General features: G+C 38.3%; 1 protein-coding gene across 9 annotated transcripts in view; it reads left to right on the plus strand.

Annotated features, from left to right (window-relative positions):
• DOCK10 (dedicator of cytokinesis 10) overlaps window positions 1–20,809 on the plus strand; it is a 262,982-nt gene that overhangs the window by 129,505 nt on the left and 112,668 nt on the right. For 8 of the 9 annotated variants that reach the window (XM_073877933.1, XM_025890663.2, XM_073877920.1 and 5 more), the window contains exons 4-7: window positions 12,098–12,180; window positions 19,874–19,946; window positions 20,222–20,344; window positions 20,600–20,734. In XM_073877933.1, coding sequence (XP_073734034.1) covers window positions 12,098–12,180; window positions 19,874–19,946; window positions 20,222–20,344; window positions 20,600–20,734 — 414 coding nt within the window. Of the gene's footprint in view, window positions 1–12,097; window positions 12,181–19,873; window positions 19,947–20,221; window positions 20,345–20,599; window positions 20,735–20,809 lie in introns of those variants that run through there. The other variant, XM_073877950.1, reaches the window with a different exon arrangement.

Here is a 20,809-nt window from a genome sequence, read left to right on the forward strand (position 1 = left end):
TATCTGATTCTCCTAAGTGACTTAAAATCAACATCTAGAAACATAAAAAAAAAAACAAAACACTTCTGTGATAAAGCAAGCACCACCCCTCCCACTGAGGGTTGGGGGAGCAATTAAAGAGATCTATAAACAGGATGCAGACTTCTTAAGCAAAACTTCTGTAGCGAAGTTTTCATTTTAATATACACAACAGAATAATATAAAGCCAGTAGCTCAGAACACTAATTAAAACTAAGCTCTCGGTTAGGTCTCTCTTAACAAAGAGAATGAAAGCGGGGAATTGAGAATTGAGATACTGTGGCCCAACAGGGAGCAAGGGTCTAGGGACCACCTCACCTGAATGGCTGAGAGAAATACTGACAAAATACTAAGGTATAGCAAGTTACTCTGCCAACAAAGCCCTCTCCAATTTCTGGAAACCCATCTGCTGCAGGAGTAGAATAATGATGAAGTAAGAAGTAAATCATGAATTCAAGAATGCAAGCCTCACTTCGGTCAAGACATAAAACACTTGGGGATGTTAAGAGTCATAAAAACATGAAAAGAATAGGAGCAAAAAAAAATAGTATTAAAAAAATAAAGAATAGAAGCAAATATCTACTTACTTTTTTTTTAAAGTTTAGAGCCCAGTGCGGGGCTTGAACTTGCAACCTTGAGATCAAGACCTGAGCTGAGATCGAGTCAGATGCTTAATGGACTGAGCCACCCAGATGCCCCTACATTTACTTCTATATATGAATACACACACACACACACACACACACACACACACACACACACACAGATTATGTACTATCCTCATACAGATAGTATTAGGTTGTTAGGGCAAGGAAAAGTTTAGATTGTAAGCAGATTCTAGACCAGAAATACTGGCTTCTCTAGGGGAAAAAAAATAATGAAATAAGACCCAAGACTGAACAGGAAGTACAAATCAAACTCAATGCAGAAATCTCTAGGCTTTGGTAGAAAATCCACACTAAAAACCAACAGAACAAATGGTTGAGATCAGAGTAGACACCAATTTCACAGACGCACAGAATGTTCTGCAGAAAGCCAGATCTGCAGGATGTCCACAGGACACACACACACACACACACACACACACACACATACACACACACATACACACACACACACACACTCAGTCTTTAACTTGCTAATATCCATGGAGATTATCTCAGAAGAGAATATGACATGTAGTATTTCCCATATTTATTTTACCATGAAGAAATTCTGTCCATTTTCCCCACATCTCTTGAAAACCATCTGAGAAATTCCGATGTGAATCTGAGGGAAGGAGATCATCAGAAACTAGGAACACAGTACAGCTCAAGTGAAACAGAATCTATTAGGTGAAAGGGCGCCTGAGTCGCTCAGTAGGTTAAGTGTCTGCCTTCGGCTCAGGTTCTGATCTCAGGGTCCTGGGATCGAGCTCTGCATCCAGGTCCCTGCTCAGCGGGGAGTCTGCTTCTCCTTCTCTCTCCACCTCTCCTCCCGCTGATATTCTCTCTCTCTCTCTCATAAATAAATAAAATCTTTTTTAAAAATCTTTAAAAATATAATCTATTAGGGGCGCCTGGGTGGCTGAGTCGTTAAGCGTCTGCCTTTGGCCCAGGTCATGATCCCAGAATCCTGGGATGGAGCCCTGCATCAGACTCCCTGCTCAGTGATAAGCCTGCTTCTCCCTCTCCCACTCCCCCTGCTTGTGTTCCCTCTCTCACTGTCTCTCTCTCTCTCTGTCAAATAAACAAATAAAATCTTTAAAAAAATAATCTATTAGATGAAACTTGACATGCATTTCATTAAGGCGGATGGTGGTGAAGAGAAAAGGAATACTACAGCTCCCAAAAGATCGAATAAATTATTTCTTTCTTTTCAAGGACAAACCTCTTACCATTTGTATCAAAATTGTCTATCTTTGTCCAGAGGGTAAACCTCTCGGAATACTGGGACACAACCCCAGATACACCCCACGTTTCAGTTGTTCTATGGACTTATCCTCATGAAGCAAATCAAAAATATACACAAGGTTAATTTCAAAGTTTGTAGTAAATAATAATACTCATAAAGTTCAGAATAGCACCTTTTTCCAGCCCTTAAATTTCTCCTCTCAACCCCTTACTTAATTATTGGATTTTTTTTTCGTCTGAGAAGCAAATGTGAACTCAGTGGCTTAAACAACCTACTCCTTTAGAGTTCCGTTGGGTGAAGATGGTTACCCTGTCTTTACAAAGGGTTGAGTTCTTCACATAGAAAATTCCTCTTCCACTGATTTATGCCGTTACTGTGGATCACATACCAAATGTCTGCAGTGAAGGGCCTTGTCCACTGCATGAAAGATTGGACCGGGTTTATTATTCAACAACAAACACTTACTAAGTTGTTGATACTAAATGGACATACCACAGTCCTTGCCTTCAAGGAGCTTACCACCAGGCAAGAAATAACAGACCAGTGATCAGATTTTTCCAAAGCAATCTTACAAGTACCCCTGGAGTATTACTATAAAATAGAGAGATGAGGTAAGGTTCACACGGTAGAAAAAATTAGCTAAAAACAGACCAGAGAATGGGTTGGCTTGCTTATGTCAGAGGGGTGAATAAGACTGAAGAGAAGCTGGACAGATAGAAGACTATTTATTTTAATAGTCCAGCTGGGTTAAAGACCTACACTAATATATGGCAGTGTGATAGTGGTAATAGTAAAGGGTTATTACGGAGACGGAATTGACAGAAGTTGGTGCCTGAAAAGAAAGCAAAGGAGAGGAATATGGTGGCAACCACTCCCACATGTCTGCGTTGGGCTATTAGCTGGATAGTTGTGCCAGTAATTTAAATAAGATGCCCAGAAGAAAGTAAAGATTGCTCAAGCAGAGATGGATCAAACAAATGAGATAATGTCACTGGCCAACATGCATATAGAGACAGAGATGCCCGAGAAGGAGATGAATAGGTAGGTCTCAATGCAGGAGGAAGGGGTAGGCAGTTGGTCTGGTTTTGAAAAGTAGAAGCTTTGAGCCTGGAACAGTTTACCAGGAGTGCCATGGGGACTTGGCTGGGGCTGAGGGGAAGGTCCTTGGGCTACACTCTCACTTAAGGCGCTAGTAAGGAAGGCACTGCTCAGGAGGCAGAGATGGAGTGGACAGGGAGGTGAAGAAAACAAGAAAAAATTGATTTCTCAGAATTAAAGAAAAGTCCATTGCAACCATGAGTCAATGGTACAAAATGCCAAAGAGGTATCACATAAGGAAGGGCACGTTGGATTTGGTAAATCAGTCATTGGCAGTTCTTTTTTTTTTTTTTAATTCCATTAATTAACACACAGTGTATTACTAGTTTCAGAGGTAGAGTTCAGTGATCCATCAGTTGTGTACAACACCCAGTGCTCATTACACCATGTGTCCTTCTTAGTGTCCATGACTCGGTCATCCCATCTCCCATCCCCCAACCCCCCCTCCCCTCCAGCAACACTCGGCCTGTTTCCTATGGTCAAGAGTCTCCCATGGTTTGTCTCCCTCTCTGATTTCATCTTCTTTTATTTTTCCCTCCCTTCCCCTATGATCCTCTGTTTTATTTCTTAAGTTCCACATATGAGTGCAATCATATAATTATCTTTCTCTGGTTGACTTATTTCACTTAGCATAATGCCCTCTAGTTGCATCTATGTCATATATATATATATACCACATCTTCTTTATCCATTCATCTGTTGATGGACATCTGGGCTCCTTCCACAGTTTGGCTATTGTGGACATTGCTGCTATGAACATTGGGGTGCAGGTGCCCCTTTGGATCACTACATTTGTATCTTTGGGGTAAATACCTAGTAGTGCACTTGCTGGGTTGTAGGGTAGCTCTGACTGGCAGTTCTTTAACAGAACATTTTCAGAGGCTAAGAGCACAACCTGATTACAGTGGGTTAAACTCTGAAAAGATGTGTAATCTTATCAAACAAGGTGTTAGTACATTGTTGTCTCTTTATCTACAAAGCACTTTGAGAGTAAACCCAATGAAAGTACCGGAATCCTTCAGTCAAAATACACTATGCATACCAAAGTTAAAAATATTTCAGTAGGCTGTTACAATGTATACTAAAATATTGCTTAATTTGTTAAGGGAAATTTTATAAACATAAAAAATAATATGATAAAATGAGTATAATATTGAAAAAGAAATTTCTTCCTCTGCCTCTTCTTCCTTTTCCACCATTGGGACCCAGATAGATAGCATTCAACTAATTCAAGAGAAAATTATAAACATTCAAGGTAGAAGCTGCATAATGTTTAGAAGTAAAGGATATATTACAGAATTTGGATCCCAGACATGGGAAAGAAAAGTTTGGGGAGAGGAGCATTGGCTATGATTTAAAATGTATTTCATGCTGCCCATTTTTGTTAACTAAAAGAAACATATCTAACTAGAATGAAATGTATCCTGTTTCAAGAAAATAAGGAATTCCATTTCTCACTTTTATGGTTAAAATAATTTTATGTGCCTCATGTTTAATTTTGAACTGCATATTATGGGCATTGATAAAGAAACCATTCTTTTAGTCAAAGTGACTTTGTACTTTACACAAATTGTTTGAATCTCATATGTAGAATAATGTGCACTCAAACTTACTCAGAAATAAGAATAAATGTTTTAATAAATGATTGGGGGCTTTTTTTTGCATGTATAAATTAAGTAAAAATGAGTGCCGTTTTCTGATTCTGAATCATTAGGCAGCAAATGAACGATTCTAAGGCATTCATTCACTTTCCACCAGAGCACAAGTAGCATGGTTTTCCTCACTGTAGAACTAACTCCTTTGATATAACATCAGAACTACCTGCACAATTTAAATTACTGAAAGCTATTGGGGAAAATGTAACTAAAAAACAAGACAACTCTCCGGATTAAAGAAAAACCATAATCCTTTTTTTTCTTATACTGTACATTTTTATTAATGTTTCTGTGGCAGTTAAAAAATATGGCCCTTATATTCTTTGGTAATTCTTCTATCTAGAGGTAGGTTCTAGGTCCCTCCCTTTATTTTTTTTAATTATGTTATGTTAATCACCATACATTACATCATTAGTTTTTGTTGTAGTGTTCCATGATTCATTGTTTGCGTATAACACCCAGTGCTCCATGCAGAGTGTTCCCTCTTTAATACCATCACCAGGCTAACGCATCCCCCCACCACCCTCCCCTAAGGAACCCTCAGTTTGTTTCTCAGAGTCCATAGTCTCTCATGGTTTGTCTCCCCCTTCGATTTCCCCCCTTCATTTTTCCCTTCCTACTATCTTCTTTTTTTTAAACATATAATGTATTATTTGTTTCTGAGGTACAGGTCTGTGATTCAACAGTCTTACACAATTCACAGCGCTCACCATAGCACATACCTCCCCAATGTCTATCACCCAGCCACCCCATCCCTCCCACCCCCCACCATAATCCTTTCTTAATAAAATTAGTGTGAATAGAAAAAAATTTGTTTCTGTTTTGAAGAACGGGGCCCTTAATTCACTGATAAGGCTTTGTTGGAGGTTACGGGACTTTTCATTTTGTGTGTACCTTTTAAAAGTGAACTTGTAAGTTAAGCTATATTTATTTTGCAACTTCAAGTAATGGAAAAATGAGATCAAAATTTGTTATTGTCCTATATTGGACCTATCTTATTTATGTATAATAATTTTGTTTCTATCATGGCCAGAACAAAATGGATTACCCATTTTATTTTTTGCACTACATGTACAACACTAAAGATAATAAACATACAAAAGTTGATAAAGGTAAATTCAAATGCATTTATTTTTTAGTGGCATTGGGATAAAATGTATATAGAAAACCCTGATGAAAACAAAATAGTTTTGAGTTTTACATTAACGACCTTGAAATTTATTGTCTTAATGTCTCACCACCAAAATCCCTAGAATAATAGTTTTGCTTCCAGATATGCAAAACTGTCCCAGCTCTAAATTGGCTTCCTCTTCACTACAATAAAAATCATCCTATAATATTTAGTGGCAAGTGGATGGAAACACAGAAGTACAAGTCTGAAACTCTGACGTATAAAAATTTTTAAAAAGAACCCATTTTAAGTTTGAACATAAAAATTTCAATCATATTGAATTACAACCCAGATTTTATGCCTTACATGAAAAGAATGATTTCGATCATAAAATCACCAAGGTTTTTAGTACTATCCATTATCCATATCTTGACAAATTACTTGTGAGCTCTAGCTGGGAAATTAGAATGTATGTTCCTGGGTCAGGCACAGGTGTGATTTATGAAAGTCTAATTTTACAGTTTGCTCAACAGCTATTTTGATTCGCTTCCAATTTAGGTAACAATTTAGGCTGCTCTATAATTCAAAGTAGCAAAATAGTTGAAAAGTGATTCTCATTTATGATTGGCATTTGATAGGACATTCTGTTTTACATTGTACATGCATATTTACATCCATAGTAACACTGTCTAGTATCAAGCAGTATTTAAAAACTCAGACCCAAAATCCATTATTCTTTGGATTATACCAGGATTTCTGAAATTGAGTCATATCTATATTTACATCGCTTATTTTGTCCAAACATTTTTCTTTCTTTACCAAGACTGTAGTATAAGTGGTAAAAAATCATTGTGTTCAACTTATTTTTGTACGGTAAAAATTATTTCCTTTTAAAGGAATACACAGATGTGATCCAACTAAAGAAAAAAAATATTTTCAGTGCCTTTTCTCTTTTTCTCTAAAATATCAACATATTGAGTGACCACATGTCTTGGTTGCAGTTATAGTCTCATGTTCTACCTGCTGGCCTGGCTAATAGCCCCATCTCTCACTTTGTAGTGTCTCAGTGTGGGCAATAAATTATCCAGCCACCTTTTCAATATATAATTTGCCTAAATTCACTTAATTTCATGATGCTACATTTTCAACATTTATACAATAGGCATAATTACTTCTAAACTTAATAAAGACTGGCATGAATGTGAAATTACCACCATCATTTTACAAATACAGAATTAATTCCAGTGGTGACTCAGGGTCAAAACGAACATCTTTTGTGGTTGCATACATCTTTCTGGCAAGAAACTAGTCATGTAATTAAATAAACCTCTACAGCCAGAAAGAAAAAGAATTTTGCATCTGAAAAGCCATTTATTACCTGCTTATTACTCTGTAGCCAGAATCTAATAATCAGCCCTTTTAAGAGATGGACAAATTACATTGACAAACCCAAATTGCTATTTGAGGTAAGTAACATGATTTGAATTGATTCTGATGATTCTCTAAAGAGAAGAGGAGAGGAAAAAAATGAAATATTTTCTTTATAGTATTTTAGGGGGCCCTTTACAATTGCCTAATCTTTTCTAAAGTATTTAGATTTGTAGAACTTTCATTGTGTCATGTTTAGTTATTTCTAAAAGAAAAATGATACAGGAAATCCATTCATTCAAATAAATATTGAATGTCCATTATAAATAAAAATGCCATGCTAGAGATGATATGCCCACTGGTCTTTCAGTTGGAGGGTAACATCAATTACTAGAGCCCACTGTACGAAGTCAGGACCCTAATGCTTTCAGTTCAGAGGCAAACAGCACAAGGACCACACTGTCACTCCATAGAATGACATGGAATGATGGATTTAGGGGCCCCCATAGAGATTCTGATTCAGTGGATCTCATGTGGGACCCAGGAATCTGCATTTTAATTAACAATCCCTAATAATTAATGAACACGATGCAATTCAGGAAGCATTATCCTAATGATATAAAAGCCTTCAAGCATGTTGACCTTGTTCAGAACTTTTGTGTCTAAATGCGTTAACAGCAGAGATAGCAAGCATAAAAGCTGAACAAGCAAACATAATAAATTAATAAAATGTGAATTGGGCATTGCTGTTTAGAAAAATTCACCAGCTCAGCACACTTTTGCTAGATATTCACAGTCTTCACCTTTGAAGTAGATGGTGGAAGCCTCCAAGGATGAGGAGTTGGTATTTTGAAATCCGTATTGTGGGCTAGGTAGTTAATAACGGGGAAATGGAACCCTTACAGTAACAAGCAGAGTGGTAGCCTGGGACTTTGAATTTGCAACAGGTCCTTTCAGCTTAGTTTTCGGACAAAGAAGAGTTGTAGTCAAAATTAAAATAGTTCTTAATGAGAGTGACTGTGTGGGCTGGAACAAAGGACAGAGAATAATTTTCTATGCGTAACATTTCCAAAATGCCATTACTACGTAGGAGAAACATTTATGTGTTTGTAAAATGCACTGGCTTTCTCAGAATCCAAGAAATCACAGATTTAGGATTTTTAAGGATCATCTACACCACCCCTAATCCTCATCTACCCACCACCAGAAACATGAAACATAGCAAATAAATTCAGAAGGAATTTTATTAAAGCTGATTTCTTTGATAATTAGAGCTAACATGTCTCTCCAAAGCGGTACTTCATAAATCAAGAAAAAATAGTTGCTATTATCAACTATTGTGAATGTGAATTATACACTGAGTCAAACATGCTGGGAAAACTGGTTATTTTTAAAGCAAGTATTTATTAAGTACTTACCCTATGTTAGGTGCTTTATAGGAAGTATCTTCTTAGATCCTTACGAAGTTGGTATTACTTAGGCAGATAAGGGAATTTAAAGATACTAAGTTATTTAATTGAAATCCCACAACTAATACCAAAATTCAAAACCAGGTCTGTCTGACTCCAAGATGGAAGCAGAAATACTATATAAACATCTGGAATGATGGTCCAGATGTGCCTAAAGGAAAAAAGAAGTCTGCAATCATCAAACAATTCATAAATTAGCTGAATGGACTTTTAGAGTCAGACAAATCCAATTTGAAATCCTACTTCTATCATGTGTAGGACCTTTGGCAATGATCTGAGCCTCTCCTTGCCTCTGTGATTTATAAAATAGAAATAAAATCTCATAGAGTTCTTATTAAAATCATATGTAACGCACCTAGTAGTGTGATATCTGACAAGTAGATGCCACTCCAAACCAGAAAACAAGTACTTCTTTGCTAGACTACAGTAATATAAGAAAGTTCCACATTCATTTTGGGTCAGTGGAATTCAGGATATACACATCTCGGATTCAGTTAAGCCTGTGGCATATTGTGATTATCTGTGAAATACTCATGAAGTATACATGTTTATTGCATCTAAACATAGATACTGTCCATAGCAAGAAAGGATATGAGTAAATCAGTGCATCTGTGTCCCATTAAACCTCCAGATTAGGGAGTGTAGAGATGGATATTATGGGACAGAGATTTCTCAATCCAGTCTAATATTCTGATTGTTCATTACCTAAATCTGAGATCCTAATAAATGAAATGATTTGACCAAAAGTCATGTTGAAAGGCAGTATTAGTGGGTTTGTTCCAGAACAAGAAGAAAGCTATATAGCTCCCGGTTCAGAGTTGTCCCCTCGATTTACCTTTATCTTATAACAAATATACATTGTTTGGGCAGGTTTTTTTTTTACCAAGAATCCTTAAAATATTTGGAGTACTCTGTCCTAAGAAAATAACCCCAAAGGGGTGAGCCTTGGGGGAGGATAAGAGGACCAAATACTCTGAATATTCATTTTTTTGGAAAAATTCTCATTTTTTATAAAAGACTCATTTTTATTAAAGAAAACCTCATATCTTCTACAATGGCACAAAATTTGAAGAGCCATAATAACCGCTGTGTCCTGTTCTAGGAGTCTTTCCTCAAATGTTAGCCTCTCTGAAGTACCCACCCTAACCATTCTGTTAAATTGACCCTCTTCCCCCAATTCTATCCATGTTCCTCTTCTGCTTTTTTTTTTTCACATGACAGTTACCATTTTCTAACATGTACATGGTATACTTATTTTGTGTTTATTGACCAGCTCTTCACAAGGGCATAACTTTCAAAAGGGCATGCATTTTTGTCCCTTGTTCACTGTTGTATTCACATCACCTAGAACAACCCAGTAAGCGTTCAGTGATGTTTGTTGAATGAATGAATGACCTCCAAAACTAGGACACTGGGTCAGTAAATTACAGAATGATATTTTATTCTACTTATTTAAAACGGTCATAAAGTTTAGAAAGCCAACGTAAAAATATCTAGAATATGCCATTAAGTGAATTAAAAAACAACATTCAAGTTCAGATATACACTCAGAGGGGAACCAGGTAAAACTATGGACCAGAAAAAAAGATTGAAAGGGAATGCAAAAAGGGAGTGGGTTTTATGCTTTTTGTTTTCCATTTTTAAATATATTTTGTTGCATTTGAGAGCTATCCCAGGAATAGGGAAAAGGCAGGAAGAGAAGAAAGAACTGTGATCGTGAACATTCCGTCCCATGGCCTTGGGATGCCGCGGGCCCATATGCTCCTTGCCTGAATCCTTGGCATCTTTATCTAAAATGAAGATGGAACTTTTTAGCCAAGGAGCCTCTCAGGGCTTAGTTTTCCTCTTATTTCCAGAAACATGTGATTTGCAGAATTGGCTCAGGAATCCCACGTTAAGTAACTTCATTTTAGCTAAATATTCAGTTTTGTTCCCCGTTCCCCTCTCCATCCACAGTCCATCCCGATCTCCCGAATTCCCTTTGCCGTTATCCACATCCGTTTGTCTTGTTGCTGTTTTTCCCTGCTACTCTCTGCCAACATCGCCTACTCCAGTCTTGACCCCAGGCTCACGCCTTGTTTAGCCTCTGTCCCCAGTTTGAGGGTGGGTGCTTCCCTGAGCAAATAAAGTCATGACACTGAGAAAGTTCAAGGCCAGAGAAGTCCAGAGAGGCTGACGACACTCAACTACTCTCCCCTCGCCCTGCCTTTCCCTGCATCTTGAGCCAGGTGCCTGCACCCTGTGCTTTCCATCAGCCTCTCTGCAGCAAGCTCGGGGCCCTTCCCTCCCACTTTCTGTTTCTGCAAAGACAGTGCCTGTGTTTCCCTTGTTTGTAGCACTTCGACACCCCAAGTGATTCCTCTCACACAGATCTCCTTGCCTGTCCCCTTCCTGGGTCCCAACTACTGTAGGTCTTTATTTCTCACATTGCAGGATGCTCATTGCTCCTCATTTTCTCCACTGGAGAAGACAAGATCTTCTTGTAATCTTCATGTCTGCTGCTCAGTCCCCAGGTTCATGTAATTTTAGGATCAAAAGGAATTTTAAAAGCCACCTAGTGAGGGGTACCTGGGAGGCTCAATGGGTTAAGGATCCGACTCTTGATTTCAGCTCAGGTCATGATCATAGGGTCATGAGATCCAGCCCTGCTTGGGGCTTCACGCTGGGCATGGAGTCTGCTTAAGATTCTCTCTCTACCTCTCCCTGTGACCCTCCCACCCCTCTGCCCTTAACCCCCCTTACCTCCCCCCCCCCTGGAGTGTGCTCTCAAAAAAAAAAAAAAAAAAAAAAAAAAAAGAAGCCAGCTAGTGAAACCCCCATTACCACTCCATGGTCAGTACATTGCTAGGTGCATGGTAGATGTTTGGGAAATATTTGCCATCAATAAATACTGAAAAATCAGCCACTATGTACCAACTTTTTGGTCATCTTTTTTTCATATATATTTATAAAAATCAATGAGTAATCATGGAGAAGCCTGGACCCGAGAAAGCATTGAGGTAAAACTGAAAAATTGATTTCAAATCAACAACACACCTGACATAGAGAGGAGAAAAGATAAGTTACGAAAGAATGAGCAAAATTATGAGGAAAAGATCACATAGAAATAATAATATCTTCTACCACTAAGAACTGTTAAATAATGGAAGGTTGCTAAGGGAAGCTAAAAAATGACAGTACTTGAGGTTAGCAACGTGTCTGGGATGATTCATTGGGTGATTCAATTAGGCTTTCCTTGATGGCATAAAATAGAATAAATATGTTAAATAGTTCCTCCTCCAAGAGTCTGGGAAAGGTTTGATTTCCATTTCACTCGAAAATGTGAAATGATTATGACGAGCAAGCCCCCTTACCTACCTTAAAATCACTAATATAGCCACCTTAACACTACCCCTGAGATTACGAGAGCTGTATTCGCTGTGCTTTCTGCCAGGACAGCTGAATTTTTTAATGATAATTTTTAATTATCTTTTTTTTTCTTTCAGGCTTGTAAGTTTTATAGTTCCCAATGGTATGTGGTAAACTACAAATATGAACAATATTCTGGAGACATCCGACAGTTACCCCGGTAAGAACCTATCTTGATAGGTTGGGTTTTTCCATATATAAAATATGATTTATGTTTAAGTACTACCATTGTTTACAAATACATGTATGTTAATCTAGTGTCAAGGTATATTTTACAAAATTTAAAAATAATTGTTACTATAGAACATTTTTTAACAACATATATTTTGTTGTATATGCACAGAATCGATTGTGAGATATAAATTATTCTTATTTAATTTTTGAGCAAAGTCTTAAAGTATCATTATACCATTCTTTTGTGAGCTGTCATTTCAATAGCAGATATAACATGACTGGAAAAGAACAGTTTGGATCAAAACATTTTTCTGACGATATTCTGTATTTTGCGTTCAGATTTGCCACTGGTTTCATGTGTTTTCATACTGTGATATCAAAAGTCATGTAAATAAACAACTTCCACAGAAGTGACATATGTTTAAGAATAGTAAAAGGGGAAAATAAATGGCTATTTTTTTTTCTGGACTCTGGGAAAAAAAGGTCTTTGGGAAAAGGTATCTTTGTTCTGCACCTGTTCAAATGTCACCTTCAGGGACAAGCTCACACCTGACCTACTACCTGAACTAGTCATTTATTCAGTGTCTGTGTCCCCCAGGAAAGCAAAAATCCCCAAAGGGCGGGGCTTTTCCTTGCAGATCCCCTGCATGGTAGGAGAATGCCTGGCCCATGGTCGGTGTACAATTATTACTTATTGGATAAATAAACCAAGTACATGGCACATTTTGAAATATAACATTCCTGGATGGGATTGGAGTGGCTCAAATTAAAGAACTGCAATGAATTGGAGTCTCCTAATGCATTGGGTCATCCATTTAAATGATGCAAATAATCCAGAAAAACACAACAACCAAAAGTGAAGTTGTTATTAGCCCTTTCCTGAAGTGAAGATGTCGAGAAGATACACATCACGCCTAAGTTTTTAGTGGATACATGGTTTAGATTTGGGCACTATTAGCCCGGATTTCCTATGCTCCCAGAAACAACTGTTCCAGACTCGGATACTTGGAAGGGATGCTCTCAACTCCTGAATGCAGAATTTGAAGGAGCTACGGAATAGCTCACAGAAGGTGCCATCGGAGCTCAGGTCTGAAGGGACAGTAGCTACCAGCACCGTGAACTTGAGAAAGGATTCCCAGAGGAAAAAGCAAGGGCAGGTGCCCTGTCTTGGGAGTCAGCTTGGTCTCTTGAGCAGAATGGGGAGGCTGGAACTGATGGTTAGAAAAGCTGGAGTAAGATGAAACCACAAAAGGAGACAGGGGCCTGGTGGGCCCCAGAAAAGAGCTTAGATTCATTCTACCGCGACAGAAGACTGCGGCAATTTTAACCTAGTGTGACGTGATCCAGTTTTCTTCTTTAAAAAAATCACTCGATCTACTCTAAGGAGAATGGGATCGTAGCAGTGAGTATACAAAAACAAAAAAGAGGTGGAGGGAAAAGAGGCCGTGTATTTTTCAGTTGCATTACTAAGAGCAAAACAATGTTCCTACAAAACAGCAAATCTTTTTTTTTTTTTTTTGCAAACCAGTGAATATTAACTTTTACCAAATCTCTGAACATCCCTTTAAATTCAGGTTACTCCTGATAGTTAACTTCCTGTAACTTTGTGTTGGTAAGGTCCCACCACATGCTAGGCCTTCCTGAGTAATTACTGTATTTGGAATGTCTGCACTTTAGTCACACGCTTTTTGTAGGCACAACTAAAAAGCAAAGCATTTTTTAACATAGAGACTTCCTCTTTCTAAAAACTGTTCTGAGAAGCGGTTACGACTTGGAAGCTGTGTCCAAGCAGTTGGAGGACCTTATTCGAAGTGAGAGACTGTAGAAAGTGGCATTTAGCTGCCCTTCCAAGTATATGACTTCCTGCTGACTTCAGGTCTGTTGAAATCTTTGTTTGTTGTTGTTGTTTTAAGATTTTATTTATTTATTTGCCAGAGAGAGAGCACAAGCAGGGGGAATGGGAGAGGGAGAAACAGGCTCCCCATTGAGCAGGGAGCTCAATGTAGGGCTTGATCCTAGGACCCTGGGATCAAGGTCTGTTGAAATCTTTAAAGGCTTTGCCCCCACACACCTTTTCTTATGTCCATGATGCCATCAAGCAAAATAAATATGTGAAAGATTTCACCTTTGTCATATTCATCCCCTATTAAAACAACAGAGGAAACTCCTCCACTGAGAACAGGGCCTGGATATCATCGTCGAATTAGAATTCTTATGGAGCATGAGAAGAAACCTCAGGAGAAGCAAGACAAACGTAACTGAAATACTGTTGAGAATTTCCCTTAATTGACTAAAGGAAGTGGAAGTTGATACCCAGAAGGGGAAGAATAATACTACCACAAAGTAGATTTTAATGAACTATGTGTATTCAAAGTGAAAATCACAAGTTCCAGAATATAATCCTCACACATCTCCTGAAATAATGAAGACCATAACACTGAATAGAAAAATTATTTTTAAAATGATTTTACAAAGCCTAGGCACTCCCCATTAAAGACTGCACATATTTAGGTCAGTAGTGGAAACAGATCATTTACTTGGCCTTCAGAGGCTATTAGAATAAATCATGTTCATGCTTCCTGGATTAGAAGAATTCGCCTATGTCTGCTACCAATTTAAACTGATCATTTCTTTTTATGGGTTCCTGAGGGTCCAAAATAAAAACTTGCAATTATGGTAGAGTGAAAAAAGAAGCATGTGTTTATCTCCCTAATTTTTATTTTTTAAATTTGAAATTGTGTTATTATTAACGCTTAAGAATCTCACTTTTTTTAAAGTGGTGTTCATAGAAAGATACTAGAGAGAAACATTATTTCAAGCTAGAGTGTAAAGTATAAGCCTTCACACATAAAAATCAGCACTGAACTTGGGATTCACAGGAGACAAAAATGACAGAAAGTACATGATGCCAGAGGAGCCAAGAATATACCGTGGGGAAAGGACAGTCTCTTCAATAAATGCTGTTGGGAAAACTGGACGGACATATACAAAAGAATGGAACCAGACCCTATCTGACACTATCCACAAAACTTAACTCAAAATGGATTAAAGACTTGAATGTAAGACCTGAAACCATAAAACTCCTAGAAGAAAACATAGGTGGTAACCTCCTTGACATCCGTCTTGGCAAAGATTTTTTTGGATCTGACTGCATTCAAGAAAAAATAAACATGTGGGACTACGTCAAACCCAAAATCTTCTGCACAGGAAAGGAAACCATCAGCATGATGAAAAGGCAACCTACTGAATGGGAGAAAATATTTGCAAATCATGTATCTGGTAAGGGGTTAATATCCAAAATATACAGAAAACTCATTTTGCTTGATGGCATACTCATACTTGGTATCAACTTCCACTTCCTTTAGTGGCAAAAAATGGCAGAAAAATAAAACAACCCAACTAAAAAATGAGCAGAGGATCCAAATAGACATTTTTCCAAGGAAGACAGACAGTGGTCAATCAGTACATGAAAAGTACTCATCATTAGGAAATACAAATAATCATCAAGAAAATACAGATCAAAACCACAGTGAGACATCACCTCACACCTATTAGAGTGGCTAGTATCAAAAAGGCAAGAAATACCAAGTTGTAATGAGGACGTGTCAAAAAGGGAACCCTCATGAACTATTGGTGGCAATGTAAACTGGTGCAGACACTATGCAAAACAGATGGAGGGCTCTCAAAAATTTAAAAATAGAACTACCGTGTGACCTAGCAACTCCACTTCTGAGTATTTATCCAAAGAAAATAAAAACACTAATTCAAAAAGATGTATGCACTCCTCTGTTCACTGCAGCATTATTTACAATAGCCAAGACCTGGAAACAACCTAAATGTCCATCGATGGATGAATGGATAAAGAAAATGTGAGATAGATACATAGGTAGATAGATAGGTAGGTAGGTAGGTCGGTAGGTAGGTAGGTAAGTAGGTAGATCGATCGATCAATCGATCGATCACTGAGGAACATGACCACTATTGTGATCCACAGTTACCAAGAACAAATGCCTGTCAAATTGGTTTTGTAAAAAGAAAAGAAAGGGTAAGTCAGGCTGGCAGAAGAGGGCAGAATATGAAGTTCAGAAAGGGATAGAATAGTGTCAAGATCAAAGGGAGACTAACAGGAAATAATTAGCATATAGCATAGGACCACCCCTGAGCTAGATGTTGACATCCCATGTTCAAGTTTGTCCTTGCTGCCTCTCCCTACGCATTCTTTTATCTTTCACTCGGGATGTTTTCTTAATATTCCCTTTACTGCCCTGCCATCATTTTAAGAATCCTGGAACACTCATGTTCTCTTCTCTGCAGACAAAATACTTGGAGTAATTGCTCTGAAATCAACCTTATGAATCTGCCTCTGAATCTCAAGCAATGTGTTGCCTCATGCAGGATGAGGGAGAGAGGGAAAGGTTGTGTTTCGGGGCTTTATTTTGCCAGTCAAATGAAAAGGTGAAGGACTGCTCTTTGTTCAGGAATGTCAAGATATTGTTAAGGAGAAAAGGGATATTTTGGGTAGGACAGGAAAAATTTCCCAGTGGTCCTAAAATAACACTGTCCTCGGCCACTGGCTCTGTCTTCACATAAACTTGACCCTAACCCAAAGAGGCAGAACAAGTTAACATTAAGGGTAATAAGCATAGATATGCTTCAGCATCTCTAAGGCTCTGTGGGAAGGAGAAAGATGTACAGGTACTCCAAGATCCTTTGGAAGAGAACAATGGCTACAATCTTAACATGCTTATTCAAGATAGTTTGGGTTCATTTATCCTACATACAGGAAGTAGCATTTTGGAAATAGGGCTTCTAATCCCACCTCTTCCACTATGTGTTTATGTGAGTAGCTGTTAAGACTTCACTTTCTTCTCAGTACAACAGTGAGACTAGACTAGACTGTGGAGTTCTAGCATTTGTGTACAAATGTCTGATTACACACATATATAATTTAATAAAAAGCAATATGCTGCTTGGTACATATTTAGACTTCAGTACAAATGTTCTGTTATCTTGGTAGAGACTTTTGAACTTCTTTGAACTTGCAGATAAGCCATGGATGAAGAAGGTTGTATTATGTATGTATGAATATGTTTCTGGAATTTGGAATAATGCACACCCACTCGAGTAAATTAATATACATCAATGAACAAATATTTATTATATTCTTACCCTGTGCCAGAACCTATGGTGGAGATAATCTTAAAATACACACTCCCTACAACCATTCTTTCAAGCCTCTGGCTTTTTAATAAACCTGTTACCATTTACACCTACTTACCTATGGATCTTGGGATTTCATATCAAGACTGCGCAACCAAAACAAAATAGATAAATAAATCGAGACTAGGTCTGAAGTGAGGCCCCAGATATCGTCTTTAATACCCAATATCAACTACTGTGTACCCCAGAATAGCTTTATTTCTCTTAATTATTGATTTTGGTAGCAAGTAACTTACATTAATTTGAATTTATAAAATAAATTCACAATAGTAATAAGATCATTTTTAGAAACCTGTTTAACACATTGGAGGTACCTTTTATGATGTTGATCACCAAAATATGCATTTTTAGCATCGCCAAAATGTCTTCCAAAAACAGTTTTAAATGCTGCCATTTTGTATTCTTTCATGTCTGTCATCTACTTGTTCACCTTGTCTATCATGATGCAGTCAGCAAATGCGTACTGAGCATCTCTACAGTAGGAAAAGACAAAGCTGGGAGAGGTGTAGATGGGACTTCATTGGAGGCCCTGGCTTTAAGAAACATATCATCTGGCATGCCTGGGTGGCTCAGTTGGTTAAGGGTCCAACTCTTGGGTTTGGCTCAGGTCTTGATCTCAGGGTCTTGATCTCAAGATCATGAGATCTAGCCCCGTGTCAGGCTCCACACTCAGTGGGAGTGTTTGTCTCTCTCCCTCTCCCTCTGCCCCTCCCAATCATGTATTCTCTCTCTCTCTCTCTCTCTCTCTCTCTCTCTCTCTCTCTCTCTCAAATAAATAAATAAATCATTTTTTTTTTTAGAGAAGAAACATGTAATCTGGTGGAGGGTAAGACAGGTGCACACACAACAGATTTGGGTAAGCACTGAAAGAGTTGTGTGTCTGGCATCTACAGGGAGAAAGTCCTCATTTGTAGAGTCTGGGATGCCTTCGTAGAAACCACTTTGGGCACATGAACTCTTTTTAGACTACCATGGAATATTATTTAGCTTTAAAAAGGAATGAAATCCTGAGACATGCTCTAACATGAATGAAACTTGAAGACGTTTTACAGTAAGTGAAATAAGCCAGACACAAATTGACACATATGGCATGATTCCACTTACCTGTGGTACCCAGAAGAGTCAAATACATAGAGGCAGAAAGTAGAACAGTAGTTACCAGGGGTGGGGGAAGGGAGAGACGCGGAGCTGTTGTTTAATGGATACTGTGTCATTTTAGGAATGAGGAAGGTCTAGAGTTGGGCTGTGGTGATGGCTGTACAATAATGTGAATGTACTCAGCGCCACTGAACTGGACACTTAAACATGGTTAAAATCGTAATTGTCCTGTTATATACATTTTACTACAATTGAAAAAAATATTCTTATCAGGTAGAGAGAATGTGGCTCTGATCTCAGGCTTTTCCATTTTAAAAAATGAGGTCAGTGTTCTTTCTCCTCCTTCCCCCGCTGTGAAGCGGAAATGGGCATTTTCAGGTCTTTCAGAGGGAGGGTAAAGAATATTATGAACCCATTTGAATGTGTTTAATCCCTATGTGAATGCAGTGTGGTAATTGTATGCATAGTTAAGTATAAAGAGTCCTTGGTCATGCCCCTTTCTATCTGGAATACCATCAACATAGGAAAAGATTTGTGATAGGAATAACAATGAGCACCCCTGGGCTTTTTTTCTCAATAGTCAGATTCTGGGGTTGCTTCTACACAATATAAATCACCTTAAAGAAAATAAGTATTCCATACAAATCCTACATGTAGGATTTTCTAGCTAGGTGTCAAGGGATGCTGTTGATCACTTCCATTCAGCCATGAGTTGTGAAATAGAATCAAGCCAAGAGAAGTTTATTTTTGTCCTGTTTGACCATTTATAGTACCAGGTGCACACTCCTGCTGCTGCGGGCTGGTCAGCATTCCAGTGTTACCACGGAAATGCACCAAGTGAGCACAATTCCACGAAGTCAGGTTGGGGCCTTCTTTGGGGGAGGCCACGGTTAGGAGAGCAGCGCACCCTAGTGGCCAGAGCTCAGACTGGTTTTCAGGAACTTCGTTTTTCAAGTGTCCATCTAGGACCCTAAGGGGATGTCATTGAAAGACAAAACAGAAATGAAAACATCACTACTTCGTATTCCACTGCAGAATGTAGACAAAGGAAAACATAAACCACCAAACCTTTAAAAGTGTCCTCCTTGCCTTCATCTCCTTCAAGAAGACGTGTCAAATCTGAATAAATAGTAACTCTGTGGTTTAAAAAATAAAGATTTCTTTGCAAGAGATAATATGCAGTGGTGTAAGGGAAAGTTAATACTTCCAACGGAAATAGGGCACTCACGTGATTAATTACTTTATTTAAGAAAACACAGTAGTTGTTACCTAGGGAACAGTGGAAAACGAAAACCATGTCTCAAATGACAAATCAGAAACTGGCTTTGTTTGTTTGTTTGTTTGTTTGTTTTTAATACCAGAGCAGAATACAAGCCAGAGAAACTTCCTTCACATTCCTTTGAGGTTGACCATGAAGATGCTGATAAGGATGAAGTAAGTACATTGTTGAAATTGAAATGTTTAAAACGGAAGATACTTTGTTCCTGTCTTTCACTAGAGCATTTCACACTCCGACCATATTAACATAAAAGCAACAGTAGCTACTTGTGGAAGGACTTTTTGTCAAAATGAGTCACATTTGTTTGAAATTGAACGTGATTATTTAAGATGAGTCAATGGGAGAAAGAAGAGGTTCGTTTTTAAGTGTGGGGTCGAAGACCTGGGATCCACAAAAGATTGCAATCATGCCAATGATGCTTCTTCTCCAGGATACCACCTCCCACTCGTCGTCTAAGGGCGGTGGGGGAACGGGAGGAACTGGAGTTTTCAAGTCTGGCTGGCTCTACAAAGGGAATTTCAACAGCACGGTGAACAATACCGTTACTGTTCGGGTAAGGAGACATCAAGACTCATATTTGTTTCTTCCAGTATTCTTGACACCCCCCTCCTTCGGTCACAGCACGGAGGAGAGTCATTTGCATTGAGTTTATGTTTCATGTCATATTTTATTTATGAGACAGGTGGATGTTGTTCTCTAGAACGGTGCCCTAGAACTGTAGCGCTCCTGAAGGAATTAGGAAAGTTCTAATTTCTCTAATAGCACACCACAATTGGAACTACTTCTGTATATCTTTTCCTTTATTTAGTCCTTCAAAAAGCGCTACTTCCAGCTGACTCAGTTGCCAGATAACTCCTACATCATGAATTTTTACAAAGATGAAAAAATATCCAAAGAACCCAAAGGCTGCATCTTTTTGGACTCCTGTACAGGTGTGGTTCAGGTGAGTGGAAATCCCTCCTCCTCCTTGGGTTTTTTAATCAATGAGTGTGTTCATCCAGTCATCAATCATTCATTC

This window comes from Callorhinus ursinus, unplaced genomic scaffold, assembly GCF_003265705.2.
Source record: "Callorhinus ursinus isolate GAN/ISIS: 27379988/994484 unplaced genomic scaffold, GSC_fseal_2.0 scaffold2, whole genome shotgun sequence".
In the NCBI taxonomy this organism is placed as follows: domain Eukaryota; kingdom Metazoa; phylum Chordata; class Mammalia; order Carnivora; family Otariidae; genus Callorhinus; species Callorhinus ursinus.